The sequence below is a fragment of the Protomyctophum parallelum genome (genome assembly GCF_964188405.1).
Source record: "Protomyctophum parallelum genome assembly, chromosome: 20".
NCBI lineage: Eukaryota > Metazoa > Chordata > Actinopteri > Myctophiformes > Myctophidae > Protomyctophum > Protomyctophum parallelum.
In genome coordinates this window covers 27,837,011-27,860,966 of record NC_139718.1, presented here as the reverse complement: position 1 = coordinate 27,860,966, position 23,956 = coordinate 27,837,011, and the positions used below count along the sequence as shown (strand labels likewise).

Below are 23,956 nucleotides of genomic sequence, written 5' to 3'. Positions count from 1 at the left end.
GCACGCTGCCTAGCAACTGACACCATAAATAATATGCCTCTGAGTGTCTGTGGTTTGTGAGACCATGTGTGAGAATGTGTGTGTGTGTACATGTGAGAAAGAGAAAGCATATCCGTGTTTGCGTGTGGATAATTGGATATGTGTTTGTGTATGCGCACATGCATGCGTGGGTGTGCAAGTGTATGTGATAATGAACACAGTATTTGTTAGTACTAACATTCCTGTTTGTGTGCTTGTTGACACAGTGCTTCTGCATCAATGGATAATTGTTCCTGAATTTGAAATATTTGCAATATTGAAATGTCTTTCTCTTACAGGTACTCAACAACAACACCTAATAGACTAGGCCCATGGCGAGCAATAACACAGCCAGCATTGCACAGGCCAGGAAACTGGTAGAGCAGCTGAAGATGGAAGCCAACATTGACAGGATAAAAGTGAGCTTTGTCATAATCAAAAATAAAGTAAATTCTTCATAGAGACAGGGGAAATGTTTATTTGGTGCTTTAGATTCTAGAATACTGTTGTTTACCAGCCATATTTTTAAAATAGTTTAGCTTTTGGGGAAAATATCTATAAGCTCACAACTCGTTGTGAATGATGTACATAAATATGTTGTGAGCCTGGATATCTTCTATTTTCAAAGCATTTAGAAAACGGTTTCAAAATGTTTGCCTGTAATAACATGCCCAAAATAGGGATATCAACATTAAAGTACATGTATTTTTCTTTTTTTCCTGATAGTCGAGTTGATTTGAACTTCATTGTGATTGATTTTAAACTTAAAGGGACACTTTAATTTTAAACATGATCTCTAAACGTCCAAATTTGTTGCGGCGATAATGTGCCATTGTAGCCATGAAACGGAGCAGTCTTCTGTGATATAAAAGGTGAGCCCAGGCCCAGCCAGATTGACAGCTTTCCCCACTGTGTGAGACCCATGAAAACTTTTGATTCAGTCTGGCACTGTCATCACGTTCAGGCCCGACATGTCAGCTACACACGATTCCACCATACACGTCATCAGAACCAGCAAGCGCTACATTAAAATATGCACCTGGTCAAAACAATTACATCATCCACCGGCCATTAATCATTATAGCTGCCTGATATCTAAGCTTAAAGACTCAGGACCACACAGATTTTTCCAGGCACATCTACCACTGTCTGACACACCACCAAACTTGCTGAATAGTTTACCCCAGTGATGATCACCGAGGTCAAATCAGTGATAGTGAAAACTCAAATGCGTACTTTTTGGTTTCAGCAAGAAGATACATCACGTTATAACTCATAAGCCCTTCTTCTGCCCCATAGGGAGGAAAATTGGAAAATAAAAGACATATCACATTTAGTTATCTTGAAATCTTTTTTTGTCTAAGTAAATAATTCAACGTTAGTGTTTATTCATCAGTTTGTCCACCCGGCTCCCAATGACTTCAATGCGTTCCATCAAACTTTTGGCTGCAGTTTGACTCCATATAATCCTTGATGTAATGGTTGCCATAGATTGAATTGGGTGTGTCAGGCCAATGCTTTCCAAAGAAATAGGTCATGGCAGGCATAGTACTAGTAGGAACGGAGAATTCTATCCGCCAATAGGGATTGTATTGTTGCGACCACATCATAAGGGATCACCATATATTAAAATCACGACACTGACCTCATCAAACCCTGGATAGCCATACATGGTTTGTTTGACTAGATCTTCATATATGAGCCGGCAAGCAACTCTACATCTGACCTCACTGACACCATATTCATAGTTTAACTCCTGCTTCTCAACTGTGCCATATTAAGAAGCTTGGTTGTTTCAGCGCAACCTCGCCCTCAGGGCGTCTTATTGGTAAATAGCCTATTGTCGTTTCTATAGGTTAAATAAGTTATTCTGTGCCATCCTGTAAAAATGCAGCATGGCCCTTCAGCAGTCTGCTCAATGTGGGACTTGAACATGAACGTTCAAAAACATACATAGAAAATCTAGCAGGGGAGGGCACAGCGATTAGCCCACCCCTCTACCTTCCCTCGAACTGCACCCAAAGAGTGCAATTTAAAACCACAGAGTTAAAATGTAACCAATTAAAGGGGTTGTGATAGCTTTTTTGACGGGTCTGTGCTTTTCAGATGACGCAAAAGGGATTAATAAGAAGGTAGGATGATAACCCAGAGATGTGATGGACAACCTATTGTCGTTTCTATAGGTTAAATAAGTTATTCTGTGCCATCCTGTAAAAATGCAGCATGGCCCTTCAGCAGTCTGCTCAATGTGGGACTTGAACATGAACGTTCAAAAACATACATAGAAAATCTAGCAGGGGAGGGCACAGCGATTAGCCCACCCCTCTACCTTCCCTCGAACTGCACCCAAAGAGTGCAATTTAAAACCACAGAGTTAAAATGTAACCAATTAAAGGGGTTGTGATAGCTTTTTTGACGGGTCTGTGCTTTTCAGATGACGCAAAAGGGATTAATAAGAAGGTAGGATGATAACCCAGAGATGTGATGGACAACCAATCAACCGAGTCTTCAGGTTGTGATGTGTACAAAACATGACAAAAGAAAAAAAAACAATAATAATATTTTGTGATTCTTTTTTAACTTCTAAATGTTTAAAATAAACTGAAATTCACTTCAGCGTGATACCGTGTTTCTTTAACCACATTAACCTTAGCGTGCCTATTCTGGGGTGAACATTCTGTAAAAGAAGGTCTACAAGCTCATAATGCGTTGTGTTGCAATGCTATGTGAGATTGCACATCAGCTATTATTGGCAAATATAATTTATTTGGTGAAGAGGGAAAAAGGAGGAGACCAAGTTGACCTGGGTAGGGGGACCCTGGTCAAGTATATATACTGTATATATAACTCCTCCCATTGTCCCTGTGTTGGAGCTTCCATCTGTCCCCATTTCCTTGTGATAGTTCTCTTTCCTGCCGTCAATAAAATGTTTACCAGATATCTATCCTCTCCTCGTATCTTTCCCTCCATCAAGTTTCCTAAATACAAAACCTCACTTCATAGGTACCTCATATCCCAATATGTTTTGTACAGATTTTTCATTCCAGAAATCATCCATTTTGGGACATTTCCAAAATACATGCGAGTGATCCTGTATATTTATTAATAAATTAATCCAACTGAATTAACTTTGTGTATGGGTGTGTGTGTGTGTGTGTGTGTGCGTGCACTCACTCACCTCAGGTTTCAAAGGCAGCGGCAGACTTGATGTCTTACTGTGAAGCCCACGCCAAGGAAGACCCGCTGTTATCACCGGTGCCTGCGTCGGAGAACCCGTTTAGAGAGAAGAAGTTCTTCTGTGCCATCCTGTAAAAATGCAGCATGGCCCTTCAGCAGTCTGCTCAATGTGGGACTTGAACATGAACGTTCAAAAACATACGTAGAAAATCTAGCAGGGGAGGGCACGGCGATTAGCCCACCCCTCTACCTTCCCTCGAACGGCACCCAAAGAGTGCAATTTAAAACCACAGAGTTAAAATGTAACCAATTAAAGGGGTTGTGATAGCTTTTTTGATGGGTGTGCAGCATGTTGAAGGGGTCTGTGCTTTTTAGATGACGCAAAAGGGATTAATAAGAAGGTAGGATGATAACCCAGTGATGTGATGGACAACCAATCAACCGAGTCTTCAGGTTGTGATGTGTACAAAACATGACAAAAGAAAAAAACATTAATAATAATAATAATATTTTGTGATTATTTTTGAACTTCCAAATGTTTTTGTTTTAATTGTTGGCTGGTGGTGTTGTGCTCTGTAGGATGGTACATGGTAGACAAAATTTAAGTCTGATATTAGACACCACCTGACTATTGGAATGTTTTTCTTTTCTTAAGTTGTTCTTTCTTTACCTATTACTTAGATAACTTTCTATAACTGTATGTGATAACTGAAACAGCTGTGTTATTATTTTTTACACCAAAACTTTTAGTGTAAGCTTTTTTAATGGGAAGTTTGAAACATTAGATTCTGTGATACTCTTTACAAAAACACCTTTCTGATATGTCTGTGTATCAAACAAACTATCTGGCAAAAATGTGAGTTTGTCTCCTTCAGACACAAACCCTCTTTCTACTATTTGTATAAAATGACTAGCAAGTAAACTGTGCTGTGCTGTGAGTTCTGGATGTTTGTGTTTGTATCACTATTGCATGAAATGGACAAAAGAAAAGAAAAACTCTTCTATATTTCTTTTCATGTGGAGATTGTATGAAATAGGGCAGCCTCCATCTGGAAGTGCCAAACATATTAAATATTATAATGATTCAATATGGAGTCAACAAGGACATCTCTTAAACAGTGACCATATAAAGATTTTTTTTTTTCATTGTAGACGACTACTATAAAGATCTCATTGATTTAAAGCATCAATAACATTGTCCGACAAAGGTTCTACTTGTGTTCAAATAAAATCAAAGCCTCGCCCACATAATGTAGCTGACATCAGCTTTTTCAATGGTTTCATGTAATAACATATCACAGACCCTACATTATCCCAAAGGAATGACTAGTTGATGAACAACATCTATTTTAGGGGGAAATGTGCCTTTAAACTCATACTGTATAATCTCAACATCTCAACATCAGATGAGATGTCTCAACATCAGAATCAAAACCCTTCATCTAAAAGCAAGACTATTTTTTTTTATTACAAATATAATCATAAAAGCATGGCTTCCATCAGGCATCAGGTGCGTGTGAGGCCCTCAGTCAGAATCCTCTGGTCGGATCAACATGGATCCACACATTTATAATTGTAACTTTCCACTTCTGTCCACCCTGGATTTGAACCAGGTTTCCTGCTCATGTGCTGCTCATGTGCCTGCTTTCTCTGTGGATACATTTAATCTTGACCATCAGGTCAAAATTCATGTCAGATCCTGTGTCTAGGTAGGCGTGACCTTTGACACGATCTAAATGTCTCAATTGAAGAGCAGGGAGGTACAATACAACCACCTCATTTGTATAAAGTTATATTCAATATATTGTATTAACATACTGGACACATTTTCATTTTATTCATAAAGACAAAGAAAAAGATATATATATTTTTTTTTATCAAGAAATAATACATTTTTGTATGTTAATACAATATATTGAATATAACTTTATACAATTGAGGTGGTTGTATTGTACCTCCCTGCTCTTCAATTGAGACATTTAGATTGATTGAAATATTTATTAACAGTTTGCAGAATTACAGTACATTTCAAGTACAACTCAATACAAAGACTGTTAACTGAGTGGACGACCCAATAAAGCACTACCCAAATTACACTTGTTTACAAGAGGGTACATGGGTATCCAATGGTGGTGTATCGAATCTTGTGGACCAGACCCATTGCAAGATGCTGCACTCTGTCGTCGACCCTAAGCCATTCAAGCCTGTCAAAGTGGGCAGGGGTGAGGTGGGTTCGGGGGGTGAGGCCAAGTAGGAGCCTGACCAGTTTGTTTTAAGGTACAGTACAGTAGTACTTTCTCAAAAGATAACACTGATATAATGTGACTGAATTGATTGGTCTAATGATCAAAAGAAGACTGGCTGACAGCATTACTTTCATGAAAACATGTCAAATCTGTTATTTTAGAATAGATGGAATAGAATGAGTTCCAGTGGAATTTACAGGTCCCATCCATTATAATTGTGGTGCGCCCCCTGCAGCTTTTGAAATGTAATTACATGCATGGCATGTTAACGAGTGACGATTAAATCCGTGTCATTTAATAGTATCGTTAAAAATTATAAATCATTATTTATAACTGTCATAACTACTTGGTTGGCAGTTGTTTTGTGGATATTACATACTACCGCATTCCCTAGCAAGTTATCTATCTACATTCTACACCATCTACACTAGATAACTTGCTAGGGAATGCTAAAGCGATTCATTCAACTTTTAGTTTCAAAATCAGTTTTGATTACACTTAAAAAGTAATGAATAGATAATAGCATAATATTGTTCATATTTTGAAGGTACAAAAAGAGAAAACGTTATTGTCAGAAGTGGGATTCGAACCCACGCCTCCAGGGGAGACTGCGACCTGAACGCAGCGCCTTAGACCGCTCGGCCATCCTGACGTTATAAACGCATTGCGCAATCATAATTTTTATGTCATTCCACAAAGACGCTGCATTTATTATTACTGTTAAATTACATGCAAGTAAATTCAGTCTACTCCACTTCACATTTAAAACCGTAACTATTATGGCGTTGTGCCGACTGCTGCTCCAACCATGCCATGCCAACCATTCATTCCTGTTCACATTTACATAAGGTACGGCTAGCGTTAGCATCTGCAGTACTGGGAATTGGTAGCTAAACTCACACAAACAGGTTTAGCCTTCGGCCAGCAGCTAACTATAGACGTCGTATGATCTCGTATCAGTAAGTTAACAGCTCCTGTATAAGCAGCACACTAATAACTAAATTAACTTATAAGTAAAATGATAGCCAACGTTGTCTAGCATAACACACTGGTTCATTACATTCATGTCGCCTAAATATGTCGGTACTTGTTAAATGAATGGTATGTCTGGTCAAGTTATTATGGTGCCGCTTGTGGGCACCACTGGGTCTGGGTAGTTTAGTATAGATTAGCTAGCATAGCCGCACTTCATGAAAACGTGAACTGCTCGGTCTGAAATTCGTTCGACTAACATGACATCATATTCTATATGTGCCCACCTTTTTATGTAGAAGTATTTCATCATGGAGCCTGCTACCACGTGTACGGTGGTGGTGGTGGGCCACGTCGGTTCCATATCAATCTCAGTTAAATCCAATTTTGGCAATGCGCAACTCCTTGTGTAAAACTATCCCGCCTTTTCATAGTATGTTTACTATGGTTTACAGTGAATCACAGCTGAAGAAGCTAATGTTGCTAATGAGTGTTTCATTCAGGTATTTATGTGTGCCAGACGTTAACTGTACAAGCTGGTCATAAATAGTGACCTAATTAAACACACCCCCAATTAAGCTTCAGCTGTGCTGTCAAAACGTCTGCTGTGAAAAGGTGCTCCCCACTAATCTGGAAAAAAGGGGCAACAGACAATTTAGGTGAACTGGACTGCAGGAAAGGGTCTGTGTTATAAACTTCAACTTAATTGTCACAAAAAGGTTTACAGGTGTTTAAATATTCCTCATGTGAGTAGTGAATACAAGCAGGTCAATAATTCCTGATATGATTAGTTTAAGATAGGCTATTGATTGATTTATTAACAGTTTGCAGAATTACAGTATATTTCAAGTAGGCTACAACTCAATACAAAAACTGTTAACTGTGAGTGGACGACACCATAAAGCATTACACTTGTTTAAAATAGGGCCCACCATTTTCAATTCATCAACACATTTAGAGACGTACGAATATACACAACTAAAACAAGAAATCATCATAGGAGGTAAAAAGGGAAAAAAAAACATATACAGTGAGGGGGAAAAGGGGTGGGTGGGGGATTCAGATTTTCCGGGGGCCAGTTTCGAATTGCAGCTGTCCGTAGGTTCCCTTTGAGAGCGGTTTTGAAGGAGTCATGGGATTTGCATGTCTTAATGACTGTGCTAGGGCGTTCCACCTTTTGGTGGCATAGGAGCGAAATTAATTTAGTCCCTTGTTTTTTCCGAATCTGGGTTGCACATGGTTTGTTGAACTCCCTCTGGTGTTGTGGGTGTGGACTTCGTTGACATTAAGGAAGTATTTAGACATGGGTATCTTGGTGGTGTTGTAGCGAATCTTGTGGACCAGACCACTCTGTCGTGCTGTACTCTGTCGTGACGACAGAGTACAGCATCTTGCAATGGGTCTGGTCCACAAGAGTGGGGAGGGGTGAGGTGGGTTCGGGGAGTGAGGCCAAGTGGTAGCCTGACCAGTTTGTTTTGGGATGTCTGGAGCCTTGTTTTAAGGGCCTTAGAGGTGCTGTGGTACCAGGAGGTGCATGCACAGTCGAAGAAACCTTGTATGAGGGCACCTGTTCAAGGTGTTTTTGTTGACTAGTGATAGTGAGGAGATCCTGTAAAGGAATCTTGTTCTTTGGTTGACTTTCTTTTATTATGTTGGTGGCCATTTTATCACCGGAAAGATTAGCCTCCAGGATGGAACCTAGGTAGGTAATTTCAACTTTTCGTGTGATAATATTGTCACCCACTCTAATCAAGAAATCATCAGCCTTGCTGAGATTACTATTTGAACCAAAGAGAATGGATTCAGTTTTTCCCAGGTGTAGAGATAGTTTGTTATCAGCGAGCCAGGTGCAGATTCTACCGAGCTCAGAACTGAGGGCCTTTTCAACCTGCAGCTTGTTTCTGTCCGAGACCAGCAGTGCTGAGTCATCTGTGAACAGGAACAAGTTGCAGTCACAAACTATGTTGTTTACTAAGCCAATTGTGTCATGTCAAGGACCCCCCCATTAATATGTATTTGCCTGCGGACTCCCATCAGAATATATTTTGTTCCAGGGACCTCATTCACTTTTTCTTATCCTCAAGTTGTTTTGAAAGTAGCAGATCTACATGCTTTCTCTCTTCCTTCAGATTGACCTAGTGCAATATGGCAGATGCACCTACGGCACCACACAATTTTTCCTGGGTTGAGCCTGGAAAGTTGGCTGGGTTGGCACTCCCCAGATATACTGCTGAGTACCAGTATCTGCTGGACAATGGCATCAAACAGCTGGTTTGCTTGTGTGAGAGAAAACCACCGAACTATGACACCTGCCCAGGGCTACAACTGCACCACATCAAGATCGTTGACTTCACTCCACCATCAACAAATCAAATTGATAAATTCCTAGCCATTGTGGAGGAGGCTAATGCCAAAGGCGAGGTAGTTTTTCCTTATAGCTGTGAGGCGACAGCGCTACCGTGCCCCCTAGTGATAGCCATGTTAACCACTTAAGCCCTAGACTTCATTGTATGACAAATAGCAAAAATAGCCAATCTACAAGCTCATGTGAGTTTGTAGATCTGCAATTTTTGCAAACTATTATTATAGACGCTAGAGTAAATGTGGTTTCTGTAGTATGTGCTGCATATAAAATAGGAAAAATAAATATATTTTCCACTTCAGGGTGTAGCGGTTCACTGTATGCATGGCCATGGGAGAACTGGTACAATGCTGGCCTGCTACCTGGTGAAGAAGAGGAAGATTTCAGGGATCGAGGCCATCAATGAGATCCGGAGAATACGTCATGGCTCAATTGAAACACATGAGCAAGAGAAAGCAGTCGTTCAATACTATCAACGCACTAAATAACAACACATGATGACAGTATTCAAAGAATAGTTGACAGTGATAATTATAATATACTGATGGTTCAAACTTACCTGTAATTTTTTTATTTTTCAAATGTGCAATACTGTACAGGAAGAGTATTCTTAAGTGCCTCAATGACATGTCTTTAATATTTCATTGACAAAATGGAACAAGAATGCTAAATCAAGTTGCTTAGAAAAGGCTATTAAAAATCATAACTAGTTATAACAGTGATTTATGTAACATGCTCATATATGTCTAGTGGAGGTACACTGCTATTAATAATAATACTAATAATACTCCCAACACAGTACTTTTTCTATATAATATAAGGCAACTTTGCAACCATGTTATCAGATTTTTCTTCTTTTTAAAACCTGTATAATAAATTATCCTTGATATAATACACTTTCACAAGGCTTTAACATTTACTGAGGCAGTTGACTTGAGGAAAAGAGGCGTTGACGGTCCTTAAATGAAAGGTTTTCAGGAGCCAGTCCTCTCTCCATGTTCTCTTCCTGGTTTCTATTTTTTTAAAGGGAAAAAAATAAAATAAAAGATAATTGTAGAAATACCCGAATCTCATTATTTGTAAAGGATCATTATCAACATAAATGCTTGTGTATTTCACATAAATGCTAGTCCATAATATTGAAAATCTTCATTGAATATGGTCAACAGATGTCTCATGTTTTGCTTACATCAAATATGTGCTTAAACCTATTATAATGTAATAAAATAAAATGCATCAGTGAATCAGTGATAGTAAACTGTCTGCTGTCTGTGATGATGTGAATAAAAGCTGTATATGCCAGTTTCCCTCCGTGTTTGACTGAATCTCAAATTCACACAAATACAAGCAAAATGCATTCAACTCACTCCTTTGATATCATGTTATTAAAGTCTCCACGTCGGCTTGACCTTTGATCTGTAAATATGATCAATAATGTCAAAAGGCCAGCTTGTAACAACATTGCTTCTTTTGATACATCAAACTAAATTCAATCTGTTATTAATTTAATACAGCTGTGTTATTTTGGAAAAAGTGTTTTCAAGACATCATGATACCTGAAGTTATCTTTGCATTATTGCCCTCCTGGGAAAGGTTAGCTCTTGCCTGCTTCTTCAACTTGTTGATTTCATTGTTTTGTTGCCTGCAGTGACCCTTGCTCTGTGGGTGGGGGAAATTAATTATCAAATGTCCCCCAAAAGGTGTGTGTGCACGTGCGTGCACACTGCATACCGTGAATATACAAAATACTGTACACACTATATTGTATGATTCCTTGACATCACTTTGTTATTGTTTGTTATGTTATTGATATATAATGTATTCAAATTATACAATGTATTAATACTATATAAAATAAAGTTGCTTTGACTGTAATTTACCTCGGCCCGCCACTCCAGCTGCTGTATTGTCATCATCACTTCCATGTCGTCATTCTCCTCATCATCATCATCGTCTCTACTCTGCTGGAATTCCTGCAGTCTCTTCTGGAATTGCCACTCCAGGCTAAGCTTCCGGAGTCTGTCGCTCTCCTCTGGTGTACGACTAGCTTTAGCCTGAAGGTCTTGAACTTCCTGTTCCAGCAGGTCCATCGCCTGAAGCTGCCGCTGTATCTCCTTTTTCTCCTGTGCATCCCTCTGCCAGGGGTCTGGTGACAGGCTGTTGCTGTTAGAGAACTCCTCACTCATGGTGAAATACTGGGGTTCTTTTGGTTTTGAAAGAATGCCTAAATTATGTTGAGTAGGGAGCTTCTGGAAAGAAACATGCTTTGTCGGCGTGATGGTCATCTGGGTCTGTTTTTGCACTTGTTCTTTATGTGGGATGGGTTGTTGGTGCTGTGATGGAAGGGGTGGCTGAGGCAACTTTGTAGTTACTGAAGTAGGACATGCATAGGAAACATGATTAACTTGGAACTGAGAACTATGTTTTTTGCTGTATTGATGGCTTTCCTTGTTCTCTTCAACACTTTGGGTCAGCTTCACAGCCAGCGAAGATGAATTCTGCTTGAAGGTGACAAAAGAAGGGTTTAACTGGCCATCAACTGGCCTTGTGACAGGGATGTCTATCCGTATTGGTTGTATTGAAGGTGCTGGTGACAGGCTCTGTGAGAGAGGTGTTCTCCACAAACCACCAGTTTTGCGTTCACCCCGCTGTTGCTGGTCTTTTGAGGGAGAGTTGTAATCAGAAAGGATGTCATGACTAGAGACAGTGGAGCGAAGAGGAAAAGAGTTGTGGCTTGTCATGGACTTTGTCCTCTCGTCCTGATGATGTCGCTTGTCCACCAGAGGGCCTCCACTGTCCATGCACAGATTTTCCTGTGACAGGGCCTGGCGCTAAAATAGAAAAATAAGAGCTTGTAAATAATAATAATAATGTTTTAGTTAATACAGTCAAAACTAAATATGATAAATGAATTAAATTAAAGCAATGACATTCAGGAAAATAGATTTGACAATGTTTTGTTTTCATTGAAGATGTTATACCATGTGTGTCTTCTTGATGGTGCTGTGTCCATTTAATGGTGTTAAAGACACTTTAAACATAGGCAGCGGTTGTTTGTATTTTGGTGATTTCTTGTCCTGGATTTCTTGTCTTGTCCTACAGGCTGGCAGTGTCAGGTATTCCCTTTGATAAGTCTGAATAGAAGAGAAAGTTGTGCACATTTTATGGCAAGTACTTCAAGGTGTTAAAATTACGCTTGGCAAGATATAATTCATGACAAAGAAACATACAACAAATAATCCTATATGCACTAAAAAAGTGTTAATTTACTGTAACTCTGAGTGTTAAATATACCTTATGCAGACCGCCATCTTGTCATGAAGTTAATGGCACTTATGGCAGGGGGGCAACTAGCCACAATTTGCAATTGACAGCCCATACAGTACATCCAAACAGAAAAGTCCTATCTGATTGTATTAAACAACATCAAACTCACCAACATTACAGCTGTACGAAAAGCGTCCTGCTGTATGTGCAAATTCAAAACTGGTGGTACGCCGGCCCTTGAGTGATATCCAACGAGCACTTCCAAACTCCAACACTTCAATAATAAAATAATCACCTGCAAGGAATTTCTTGACATGTCTACAGTGAAGTTTTATGAAACAAACACTTTGCCGATAGAAAGAGGATAATTCAAGCTTTTTGTACAGCTGCAATGTTGGTGAGTTGGTTAGTTGTTTAATACAATCAGATAGGACTTTTCTGTTTGGATGTATGGGCTGTCAATGGCAAATTGCGGCTAGTTGCCACCCTGCCATTAACTTAATGGCAAGATGGTTGTGGTCTGCATCATGGCCATAAATCTGGTGCCAAAACACAATAAAATATCTTACATCAGTGCAGAGATTGATGGTGGAGGTGGCAGAAATTTGGCTCACTCTCACAATGGGGTCACATGGTTCTTCTCTGTCCTCAGGGACAAAGTCTATTGAAATGAAAAATGAAACAACACACTGGACTTGTTCTCATATGCAAGGTTTGATTTGTCCGTGTATGGGTATACAGTAAACTGATGACAAATGGGATGCAGGCAGACAGATACAGAGTTCTCCATATATTGGAATAAAAGGGACACAGACAGACATACAGTACAGACAGCTACAACAGGTTTGACAGAGTACAACGGGTATTGCATAACCGGGTGGAGAATGCATTCCCAACTTGCATTATGTTCCTGATTTGCATAATTCGCCGGTCCGGCCAATATGCCAATAAGCATATAGGGCGATCCGGTTGTCCAGAACAGCCGATCGGACCGATATATACTGATGACATCTCCAAATATGAGCATAAAAGGGACACAGGCAGGCAGACACAGAGATATATTGGCAAAAAAATAATATAGAAAGACAGATGGGTACAACGTGTAGTACAAAACCGGGTGGGGCATGCATTCACAACTTGTATTGTTCCCGACTTGCATCAGTCCTGAATAGGCCTAGTTAAGACATTCATGAGCCCAGGGACAAAAAGTATCCAACGTTTGTAGAAGTACACTCACTCGTCATATTTGGGTTCGACCGATATAGCTGTCTGTTCCGCTGCATCATCTGTTCTTTTTGTCTTCTACTGGTCTCGTGGTGATTCTCCCACAGTTCTGAATCATCAACACCATTGTAGAGAATGAGTGCTTTCCCATTCGGCTTAGCATGGCTGTGATTATCTTTACATTGAAAAAGAAAACACAGAAGAATAGAACACGTTAGAACATGGGATAGCCATTGTGGAGTTGTTAACCTCTTTCTCTGTTCATGTTTGTATTCATACCTGGGGATGGTTCACTTAGCAACGCTTCCAGGCCATGGTAGCATGCTCCCAGCTTTGCAATCTGCAGGGTCACCACAGGCCCAGTTTGCATTATAATAGCTGCTGCCCTAATACATCAACAAGACACAAGAGGCAGTGTTAATATAGTAATTAGTGTTCTCCAGTGTTTGTTGACAAAGTAAAAAAAAAACACTCTAAATTCAGTGAAAGTGGTGCTGTGATGGAAAACATTAATTAATATAAAAACGTATAATTCAGTCATCTTTGACCCGGACACTGGAAGTGTTTATATTTTTTGTTTTATGTTATTTGTGACTACAAGATGAGTTTTGGAACTATGGATGTGTATGTTAGCAAGCTACCTTTCTTGAGTGAGGTCCACAAGGCTGTGACCATCCACACCCAACAGCTGATCCCCAGCAGTCAACCTACCATCCTATATGAGTCACACATGAGAAAACATAAGATTAATGATATCTTCCGATAGCTTCCAACTCATAACTATGTCTCTGATACATACTGCAACATTTGATCCTAATGCAGGAGTCAAAACCAGAATGTTGTTAATGCATTCTTGAAGGTTATGCAAATGCTCTAGGTTTTGAGTGAGCTCACCATTTCAGCTGGTCCTCCCTTGACAATAGACTTGACATAAATCCCAAGGTTACTTTGCCCTGATCCCTGTGGCAGAACAGTGGGGAATAGATTAGATAAACTGGGGAAATCCGATTGAATGCAGATGCTGGAGTGGAAAAAGACTATCTTGATCAATTATGCTCAATTTATACTTAGTTGTGTGCCGGTGTCACATGCTGAGAATAATAATAGCTAACCTACAAGCTCACAATATGCAGCAAGCTTGTAGATTGGCTATTTTTTCCATGGTACAGTGGGACACCAGCGTGTAACTGAGTATAAATCAGAATAATTTGTCCTCACCTTGGCTGCCACTATGCTCATCCCCATTCCACTGTTCAAGGGTTTTCTCAGTGTGAACGTCACAACTTCAGGCACTATGGCTGCAGCCTAAAGGAAACAAATGGGATATATTAATTTAATGGAAATAATATTTTAATTATTATGTCATTAAGGATACTAACACACCGGACACACTGGACTCATTGTAGTTTTGATAACATGGATATTAGCCAATGGAAAAACATACTAAGTACATAATAAATGGAAAAACTCCCCATTGATGAGTGCACTGTCTATTCGCATCTTGTGTTGGAAACTTGGCATGTTAAGGTTTTATAAGAACATGATCTGTTTGAGAGATTTTTATTAAGTAAATAAAAAAGGTTTCAGGTTCATTCACTGGAATGAAGCCATTGTAAACCTCTACATGGTAACACATTGAACTCTACAACACACTGTAGAATGTTGGCTGTTTACCAGAGACGTGGTCCCTGCAGAGGAGGTCGTTTCAGTAAAGAATACAGTCCAGCTGCCTTTGAAGTTATGCTGGACTGCCAAGCTGCAAAGACCTGAAACAACAGACAATCATGCATAAACTTGGGGTTCTTGAAATGAAAAGGGAATACCTTCCTAACTTGCGTGGTCCCCAAGTAGGGCACCAATCTAGTAGGCCTACTGTATAATTTTCCATATGAAAATTATTCCACAAAGTCACAACACATCGTAATACCATGACACGTTGTGAACAATTTTCAATATGTTTTAATAAAACAAAACTCGTTGAGTTTTGACACATTTGCCCAAAATAGAAATGCCAGAGAAAAAACACATTTTTAAATAAATTGCTAGACTGTGATAATATCAAACATGAATCAATGAATCAAACATATTAGTGTCTCTAGTCTAATATATCTAATAATTAGACAATTCTACATTTCCCAAAAGGAAATGCATGTATTCAGTCTGACCAGACGGAGGTACGAAGGGCAGGCTCACAATATGTCATATTGTGAGTTTGTAGGTCAGCAAATGTCACTATTTTAGATTTATTTTTACTTTTTTGTATCTTTGAAACTTTTTGCCTATAATGATATGGCAATATACATACGGATAGGTTATTTCATTAAATCATCAATATATTTTTTATAATCGATAAAATGTAACGGTTTCACCAATCAAGCATGTGTAATACCCGTGCAGCAGATGGGCTGTAAGAATTGAGTGAAGCCTGGTGGAAGTCCTCTCAGCGATTCACAGGAGTAACCTCCCTCAGGAAGCAGGAAGGGCAGATGAAGATCCAGACTCTCCTCCAGCTGGAGGTCACGTCGTTCACACTGAATCAGCTCGTCTGCTGAGGTCACGGCAGCTGCCACCACACTCTCAATCAAACCCTGGAGAGACCACATCATAATAATGACATGTAACACAAGAATTCATAGGTCTGTAACTCTGAGAGTTATATATAACCTTTATTTAACCAGTAAAATCACATTGAGACCAAAGGTCTCTTTTTCAAGTGCGAACTGGCCAAGAGGCAGAGAAATAACAAAGCTTTGCATAACATACACAAATAACAGCCATAAAACACACCGACTACTGAGAAAACTACAATGAGAGTGGGTGGAATAAGCAGAAAATCTAAGAGGAACAAGTGAAATAAGATTAAATAATAATAATAATAATAATAATATATACCAGTAAGACGAGAAGCGACCTCGCCCTGCGTACACGCACGCATCCGGGTGACGGAAGACAATGTACAATCAGGCAGCAAGCAATGAGGATAATAAAATAAAAGCTTGGCCACTTGTAAAATAGGTCTTGAGTGTACAGGGTTTGATGAGGGCCCAGGTAGGGCCGGGCCTTCATTTTAAGGCCTGTTGAGAACTCTAGTTTTTGCCGGCTGCCAGGCGCGGCTGCACTAATAACTTTGGGGTGGGCCCGTCTAGAGTATCAGTCAGACAGGTATCAGTCAAAAGGGAGACAGCGAAGAGGAAGGACGGGTGGGGAGGATCAACATAATGGAATGTCAGAACAGCTCAGCTCCATATATGGAGATCTAAGGGTATGAGGTTTGAGGTCAGATGTAGAGTTGCTGGCCGGCTCCATATACAGTATGCAGATATAGGTGATGATCCAGTCTCCTCCATGTATGGCTATCCAGGGTTTGATGAGGTCAGTGTCGTGATCTTCATATATGGAGACGGCCATATATGGAGACGGCCATATAGTGTGTCATGAGCCGTAATGGACTGACTACCATATATGGAGGTGCATGATGTCACGAGGCGTAATGGATTGACAACTGTCAAATATATATGGAGGTGTGACATGTTTTGATAGTAATATGCGACCTATGGTCACAATATTCTTTTTTTGAGGGGCGCTAGCCCCTCCTATGGTTTAACATTAGTTTTTCCTTAGACAAACATTAAAAACGCCATTAACAATGAACAGAGTTCAATGTTTGTTTTGTCACTAACACAAACATTAAATGCCATTAACAATTAACAGAGTTCAATTTATTTTTTTAATATTTTTGGCACTAAATATTTTCAGATGGGGGTCCACTGCCAAGTATTAATTTTGGAGTCTTTGACTTGAAAAGTACAAGCCATTTGTATTTAGACATGCATGGCTTAATCTTTGAGACAAGCATGCTACTGGCAGGATTAACCAAGTAGTAATAATGTAATACATTTGAGGAGCCAGACAGATCATCCCAGGACCAAGGATTGGGTTATGGTGGTCCTTCAAATTAAAAACATTTGAGAACCACTGTAGTAAACAATTCAACAAGTGATAAGGAACGAAATGGAGAGGGGGTACTCACAGGAGGTATGTGAGGCTCATTGGCTGCGTAGAGATAGCTGGAGAGAAGTGTTTGCAGCTGCAGAGAGTTCAGCTTGAAGCAGGTATTCAGGATGTCCTGCACATCTTCTACAGAGTACTTGTTCATGGTCAAGAGTGTCGTTGCCTGGAAACAGCCAGCCAGGTTTATTTTAAAATCGATCACAGCTATGACAAAATCTTGTAGATACAAAATGATGTTGAGACAGGACTTCAGATAAACACAAGCATTTACAAACTCATCAACACATCATTTTTGCATATTGCATATTGTACTGTAAGTATGGGCCTACTACATAAATAACTAATGTGAAAAGTTTAAAGAGTGAATACGATAAAACAGTGAATTGCATTGGCTAAAACAGGGCCTTGCCAGCATCCCTGAGAATGAGCCCTTGGCACACAGAAGCAGCTTTGGAATTAGGATGAAAGCACATCTTAAAATGCACTTCATTAGACTTTATGCTTTATGATTCTGTCATGTTTTGGGGTTTGTCCTTTCAATCCAATGCACCTGAATGATGTGTCCCAAGTGACAGTCAGCAGCCAGCTCCAGCCCCTGCCTCTCAGCCCAGGCCTCAATGGCAGTGAGCCTCTGTCGGAGTGTTGCTCCCCAGTAATGGGAGCGCAGGCCCAGGGAGCAGGCCTCAGGACCCATCAGCTGGTTGAAGAGCCAGGCACTAATGTAGTGGAAGAGCTGGGAGAACAGCTGGATGGTGAGGGCCGGGTTGACCCGACACCTCCGCAACAGAGACATGGCGTTCATTAAGGTGTTCAGGACCATCTCTGTCAGGGGATAGAAGTGTCATTGTGTCAAAATGGTAACCCTTTAGCCAGAAACACATTATTTTCCAAGTCCAGGCAAGTAGCTGTACAAGAACAGAAATTAGTTTGTGTAGGACATACTGAGGCTCTTGTGAGGTACACCCGTGTGTTTTTAGAATGTAGTCATAATAGGAGGAAAGGATTTTGTGATCTTTATTGTAATGACTTTACAATGGGTATTACGTAGATTAAATGTTAAAGGGTAGTATCACACTGTACTGCGGGGGCTCTACATAATTTAAGTGCAGGCTTACCTATCCCAGCAGGCAATGGACCTTGTTGTTCAGGATCAATCAAGAAAGTTGGCAGGTGTCTTCTAAGCTCATTCTGTAGACACCGCATCAGGCACCTTAGGCAATAAACGGTACATGAATAATAAATACTTACATCATCATCATCATTATTTTTCGACCGCGGTCGAGATCATGGATTCCTCAATGCTACGCCAGGCTTCCCGGTCCGGCAAACTGCGCTCTTCTGGATCGTACCAGTGAAGAAACACGGGGAAGATTAGTCGATGGGTGGCTCTCCCAAGACAGATTTTGCGCTCTCATTAGAAGGCGGGTGTAAGTGCCATCCAACCGATTCTCTTGTTTCTTTGAAAGTGTCCATGTCTCGGAGCCATAGAGTAGAATCGGCTCAACGGTCGTCCTAAATATTTTTACTTTTAACATCTTACTAAGCTGGGATGACCAGATCTTATGCATGTCATTGCAGGCTGACCAGGCCATACCCTTCCTAGTTTAAAAGTCATTTTGGGAAGAAGATATAACCCAAATACTTGAAGTCATCAACCCGTTTCAGAGGAGTGTTGTTAAGTGTTTTTATAATGTGGTTATTGTTGGATTTGCAAATGTTTACGTGTTCAGTTTTCGTCTAGTTGAGATAAAGACCCACACAGTTGGAGGCCTGCTCAAGAGACTGAAGGAGAGCCTGAAATACGCATTGGAATACGCATTCCAATGATTGACTGATAAGCGCGTTGTCATCAGCGAAGTCAGTGTCGGTTAGGTATTTAGCAGGATGACGAGAGCTTCTCCTTACATACATACTTTACTTATTACTTAGATACTTACATACTTTACTAATTGTATTATTGGTTATTGAATGATGAAGTATTTTATTTATTAATTACACTAACCAGATGTCAGCTTGCTATTATTATTCTGATTATTTATCAATTAAATGAGTGCATACTTTACTTATTTTATTTAATTATGGGCGGCCCCATGGGGAATCAAACTGCTTCCTTTCCAACTGAACTCCACAAGCACCACATTTAAGGTCAAGATTAACTATTCACATGCACGTCGCTGGCATAATGGTTAAGACAACAACATTCTTGAAAAAGTTTGCCGATAACATAAATAGGGATGCCAGGTTGATTTAATTAAACAAACATTGTGGATTATCTTACTTGTAAGCTTTATGCACCAAGTGGGACAGGTCCACCTGAGCTTGCTGTGTGAGAGGACTGAGATCTTTGTCCTGTCTGAAGAAATTCAGGAGCTCAGAGGAGTTGGCCATCCAGAAGGCGAGAGCACCAGCAATCATCTGCTGCTTCTGAAGGAGAGACACAGCATAGCATGTTCACAATATATCCAAACTGAACTGTAACATTGAATGTTCATTTCCCAAATATGTTGTGGCTGTTTGGGGAAGGAAAATGTCTCTTGCCGTAAAAATAATAATAATTAAAAAGAATTAGCTTCAGTTTGTCGCAGTGCTATCCTGTTGTCAACCTTGAACTCACTCGAAGAATGATTGGAACTTACTGACACCCTCTCTTTTTTCTGTTGTCTTCTTACCTTAAAGGTGCATAGCTGCCACTGTATTTAATTGGTGTATATCTTTTTTGTTTGTTTTTTGTACAACATTATTTACTTCACATACACAGGTTTTGTTTTAAATTAAATTCAACGATTATATCCATAACGTTGTAACAAATCCAGACGATTGGTAATTGGTTGACTTGCCTGGATGACCTTTTCAGTCATGTCCACCATCTTGTTAGTGATTGAGGTCACTCTGTGTATCTGCCCTGATGTGTGGGAGCCTTGACTGTGATGGTGCTGGAGAGCAAAGCGTCCCACAGCGTAGAGGACATAGGCAGGTGACAACTTAAAGTGGACAGTTGAGCTGTTGGTGTAATTTATGACTGCAGACAATAAGCCCTCCTCGGCTGAAAATGCAAAAAGTCGCCAGTAGGTGGCAGGAGAAGATTTGAAAAAGAAGGATGGTGAGCTCACAGTGTCAAAATTGTTATTTGTCAAGTGAATCATCAACATAATTAAAATTTCGTTTACTTACAATCATCCCTGAATTTAATTGCAACTGGGAGTCCAAGTTGTTCAGAATAAGTGGGCCTTCCTGTGCAAACCATTTGAGCAGAGATTTGGTCACTTAAGTGTGAGATTTGTTGCTTGACCTAATATTATCAAATATGATTGTGGTTTGTTACATGAACACTAAACATGAACATGAAACATGAGCACTTAAACAGCATTATTTTTTGTGGGGTATTCACCTGGATCCGACTGCCATTGTTCTTTCTTTTTGTTTCCACTCATTGTTGTCGCAGAGTTGGAGGCACGAATGCAGTTTGACCTGAATATTTGTTGAAAAAGGGAACAGTTATTATTCTGCCTGTTAGTTCATTGGTTCTATGGCTTGAGGCCAGAATGGTGGCCAGGGGATTCACGTGGGGAATGTGAAGCTGTTCTTTTTTTTACCCATTTACATCTCCTACTGCCTTGTCACAAGGCTTAGCTTTATTCTTCTCCTTTTTCTTTTCCTTTCTCGACAGTGTCCTCTTGAAGTTCTGGATCATGCCTCCCTTTTCTATCTTCTCATGGTTTTCCTTTATTTTTCAACAGGGCACGAACACACAGTAGAAAGAGGAATGCAGAGAGGGCAATTGAGGACTACAGTAATTTGTGTGTGATTATACACTCCTAATTATTTCATTAATTATGAGATGCACAATGAGTTGATGAGTACCGTACCTGCAGAATATCCTTATCACTCCTCAGCAGAAAACGTCCCTCTCTGTTGTCTGAGTTCCAGTTTAACTGTACCACTAAAGGTTTCTCATTGAGTTCCAGTTTACGTTCTGAAAAGGGGAGGTGAGTCATGTATAAGATGACTGAATCATTGTTTTTATTTTGGTATTTTTTCAAATTACAAACTTCAAAGAACAGCGGCATGGCCCAGGACATGTGGCTGATGTGAGACATGACCCATGTCAGGGGTCAACATGACATGTTGAGAATGTTAATTGTTAACATAAAACATAGGGACACAGGCAAATATCAAATAAACAGTGCAGGGCGATAAAAAAAACATATCCATCTGTAAATGTATAATTGTTTTTATATGATCGTATGTTATCTAATTATATGTGATCTATTATATAGATTTCTTTTCTAGCCATGCATGGTCAGACAATAATGTGCTATTCTATTCTATTGTACAACATCACAATGTACAATCAGGCAGCAAGCAATGAGGATAATAAAATAAAAGCTTGGCCACTTGTAAAATAGGCAACCTACAAACTCACAATTCATCACAAATCGACACATTGTTAGCTTGTAGATTTCCTATTTAAAAAGGGGTGGGGGGAATTGCCTATAATAATATGCCCAAAATAGGAACACCAGGTTGAAAGTGGTTAAAATATAATTTGAGGGTATAGAATTTGCCTCTGTATTGACACATAGACACAAAATACTGATATATTGTAGTAAATAATAATGTGCTATAGGGAACCACTGCCCTATAGACATGCCGCAAAGTTGAAGCACTCCTGGTGTAATTTCAGTCAGAGTAACTGGTTCTTACCCTCAGTGGTATGGACTTCATACAGTGAATAGCAGGTGGTCAGCATTTTCATATCAGGCCTGAATTTCTCAGAGAGCGTTTGAATTACATCCAGAGTAGAGGAACTGCTACAAATACGTAGGCACTTGGTGGCAACATTGCCAGCAATATGGTCCTCAAAGTAGAAGCGTATCACACCATGGAACTCTAGATTCTGTAAGTGAAAAGAAAGAAACCAAGCAGAGATAGTCTGTAATAGCTGAAAAGTTTCTGTAGATTTTCAGATTAGAGCAGACGGGAAACATTATTTAATTATTGCATGTTTTATCTTCACTCAGTGTCAACTTTTATTCAATTGAATTTTATTATACTGCCGAATCACAACAAGTTGTCTCAAGACACTTAACATTTAGAGCAGAGTCCAAGTCCAACGTTGTCCCCCCTGCCCTGAGCAAACATTTATGAACAGTATGTTGTTTGATATTCTTTAAACATTCATTCAATGTCATTTTAAGTTTTAAAATTTTGCATGTATGCAGATTGCAGAATTAAAAGCAAAGAAAAAGTTACATTTGATGTTAACATCAACATAGCTGTCTGAGAAGGCAAACTCACCTTATCAGGCTGACTTATTTCAAACAAGTCCAGCCTGTTGTTGTTCCACTGTCTGATGACATTAGCTAATCTCTGTCGTTCTCCCTCTTCAGGCATTTTCACAAAGCACCAGAATACCTATTTGAACTACAAGTAATTGAAAAATGTTACTGTATATGTATACTGTAGAATTCCACAGGGGTAAAGAACTGACCATCCAGCAGTACATCAGTTCACTTTTGGGGGGTACAACCCCACAACCCATCACAAGCCCCTGAGGAATTTTCATCCATAATAACCCCCGCCTCTGCCCTCGATTAATAACAGGTCAGTGGATCACTGTGTTGCGAGTCAAATTGAGTCCTAATCAAGTATCAGTTGCAGCCAAGCAAACGACTAATTTCCTAATAATGAACCAGACAGATTAACCTTATATTGTCTTAATTCATGTGCAATGTTTTCAGCAGCAGCAGGGTGTGTACTGCAAGGCTGTTTGCCATTATACACAGTGTACTGTATGTTGTGGAAGTATATTTATTATGGACCAATTTTCAACTTGGGACTACGTGTAAAATAAATAATTATAATCACCACCGTGGGATGCTTCCGCCAGTCTATGGAAGGGGGCAGGAGTCCCAGAACAATTTCACACTCAAACTTGCCATGAGAGCATTCCGTCCTCCTCTTAGCATCATGGTTGTTTGTGCTTGAGTGAATTTCACATACCCATCATTTTCAGTCTCCCCATTGGGGCAGTGACGTGTTATGTGGGACAGCTTTTGTTAATGGCACAGATATTTTTCTGGGTAAACTTTACAATAGAACAAAAGCCATAACTTGCATCAACAACTAATTAGATAGGCTAGCCTATAGAGTAAGTCTGTGTACACACGAAAACACAAAAACAACAGAGGCTATTATTGTCTGGATGAATGCAGAAAGGACAACTTTGATTATAAAAACACATTCTTTTACAGACTCTCCCATGATTCATGTTACAGCAAAAGGTATGTCTGTTGTGGGAAACTTTATATTTAAATGTTATAAAATCAGTCCATCCAAGACCTTACTTGCTTCAAATATAAAGTTGTTTTGGACTAAAATAGTAATAGTAGAAATATTAGGCTTTCAAATAACGACAAAGGCAACATTTGCATATTAATTATCAAATGTTTCTAAGATATAGTCGTATTACTCGTAGGCCTATGGCTGAATTTAGCCTTCACAAGAATAGAATATTCAGTTAAGAATATTAACTACCTTAAACAATGATAATTGATTTTAGGGCTGCAAATATCGATCATTTTCTAATGATTTTATCTATAACTTTTTCAATTAATCAAAAAGGAAAAATATATATAATTGAATAAATGTTAAGTATTATTTTATATTTTGTACAGTG

General features: G+C 39.5%; 3 protein-coding genes across 3 annotated transcripts in view; 2 read left to right on the top strand and 1 right to left on the bottom strand.

Annotated features, from left to right (window-relative positions):
• The window catches only part of LOC310877527 (guanine nucleotide-binding protein G(I)/G(S)/G(O) subunit gamma-2), a 29,444-nt gene extending 25,012 nt beyond the window's left edge, over positions 1–4,432 (top strand). The window contains exons 3-4 of the mRNA XM_083791411.1: positions 318–437; positions 3,202–4,432. Of these exons, the coding sequence (XP_083647537.1) occupies positions 351–437; positions 3,202–3,330 (216 nt within the window). The 5' untranslated portion in view covers positions 318–350 and the 3' untranslated portion in view covers positions 3,331–4,432. The remainder of the gene's footprint in view (positions 1–317; positions 438–3,201) is intronic.
• Positions 4,433–6,278: 1,846 nt separating this feature from the next.
• Positions 6,279–9,904, top strand: dusp23b (dual specificity phosphatase 23b). Its single transcript, XM_083791452.1, has 3 exons — positions 6,279–6,400; positions 8,543–8,834; positions 9,078–9,904. Exons 2-3 carry the CDS (start codon positions 8,559–8,561, stop codon positions 9,261–9,263), a joined length of 462 nt encoding a protein of 153 aa, XP_083647578.1. The 5' UTR covers positions 6,279–6,400; positions 8,543–8,558; the 3' UTR covers positions 9,264–9,904.
• Positions 9,905–10,314: 410 nt separating this feature from the next.
• afdnb (afadin, adherens junction formation factor b) lies at positions 10,315–22,671 on the bottom strand (the record flags this gene model as incomplete). The annotated part of the gene is made up of 19 exons (XM_083791672.1): positions 10,315–10,434; positions 10,656–10,978; positions 11,420–11,606; positions 11,757–11,909; positions 12,612–12,703; positions 13,280–13,441; positions 13,546–13,652; positions 13,908–13,981; positions 14,161–14,226; positions 14,485–14,571; positions 14,941–15,032; positions 15,656–15,854; positions 17,297–17,440; positions 17,828–18,099; positions 18,393–18,487; positions 19,556–19,701; positions 20,115–20,320; positions 21,982–22,174; positions 22,576–22,671. 19 exons carry the CDS (start codon positions 22,669–22,671, stop codon positions 10,315–10,317), a joined length of 2,814 nt encoding a protein of 937 aa, XP_083647798.1.
• Positions 22,672–23,956: the final 1,285 nt, after the last annotated feature.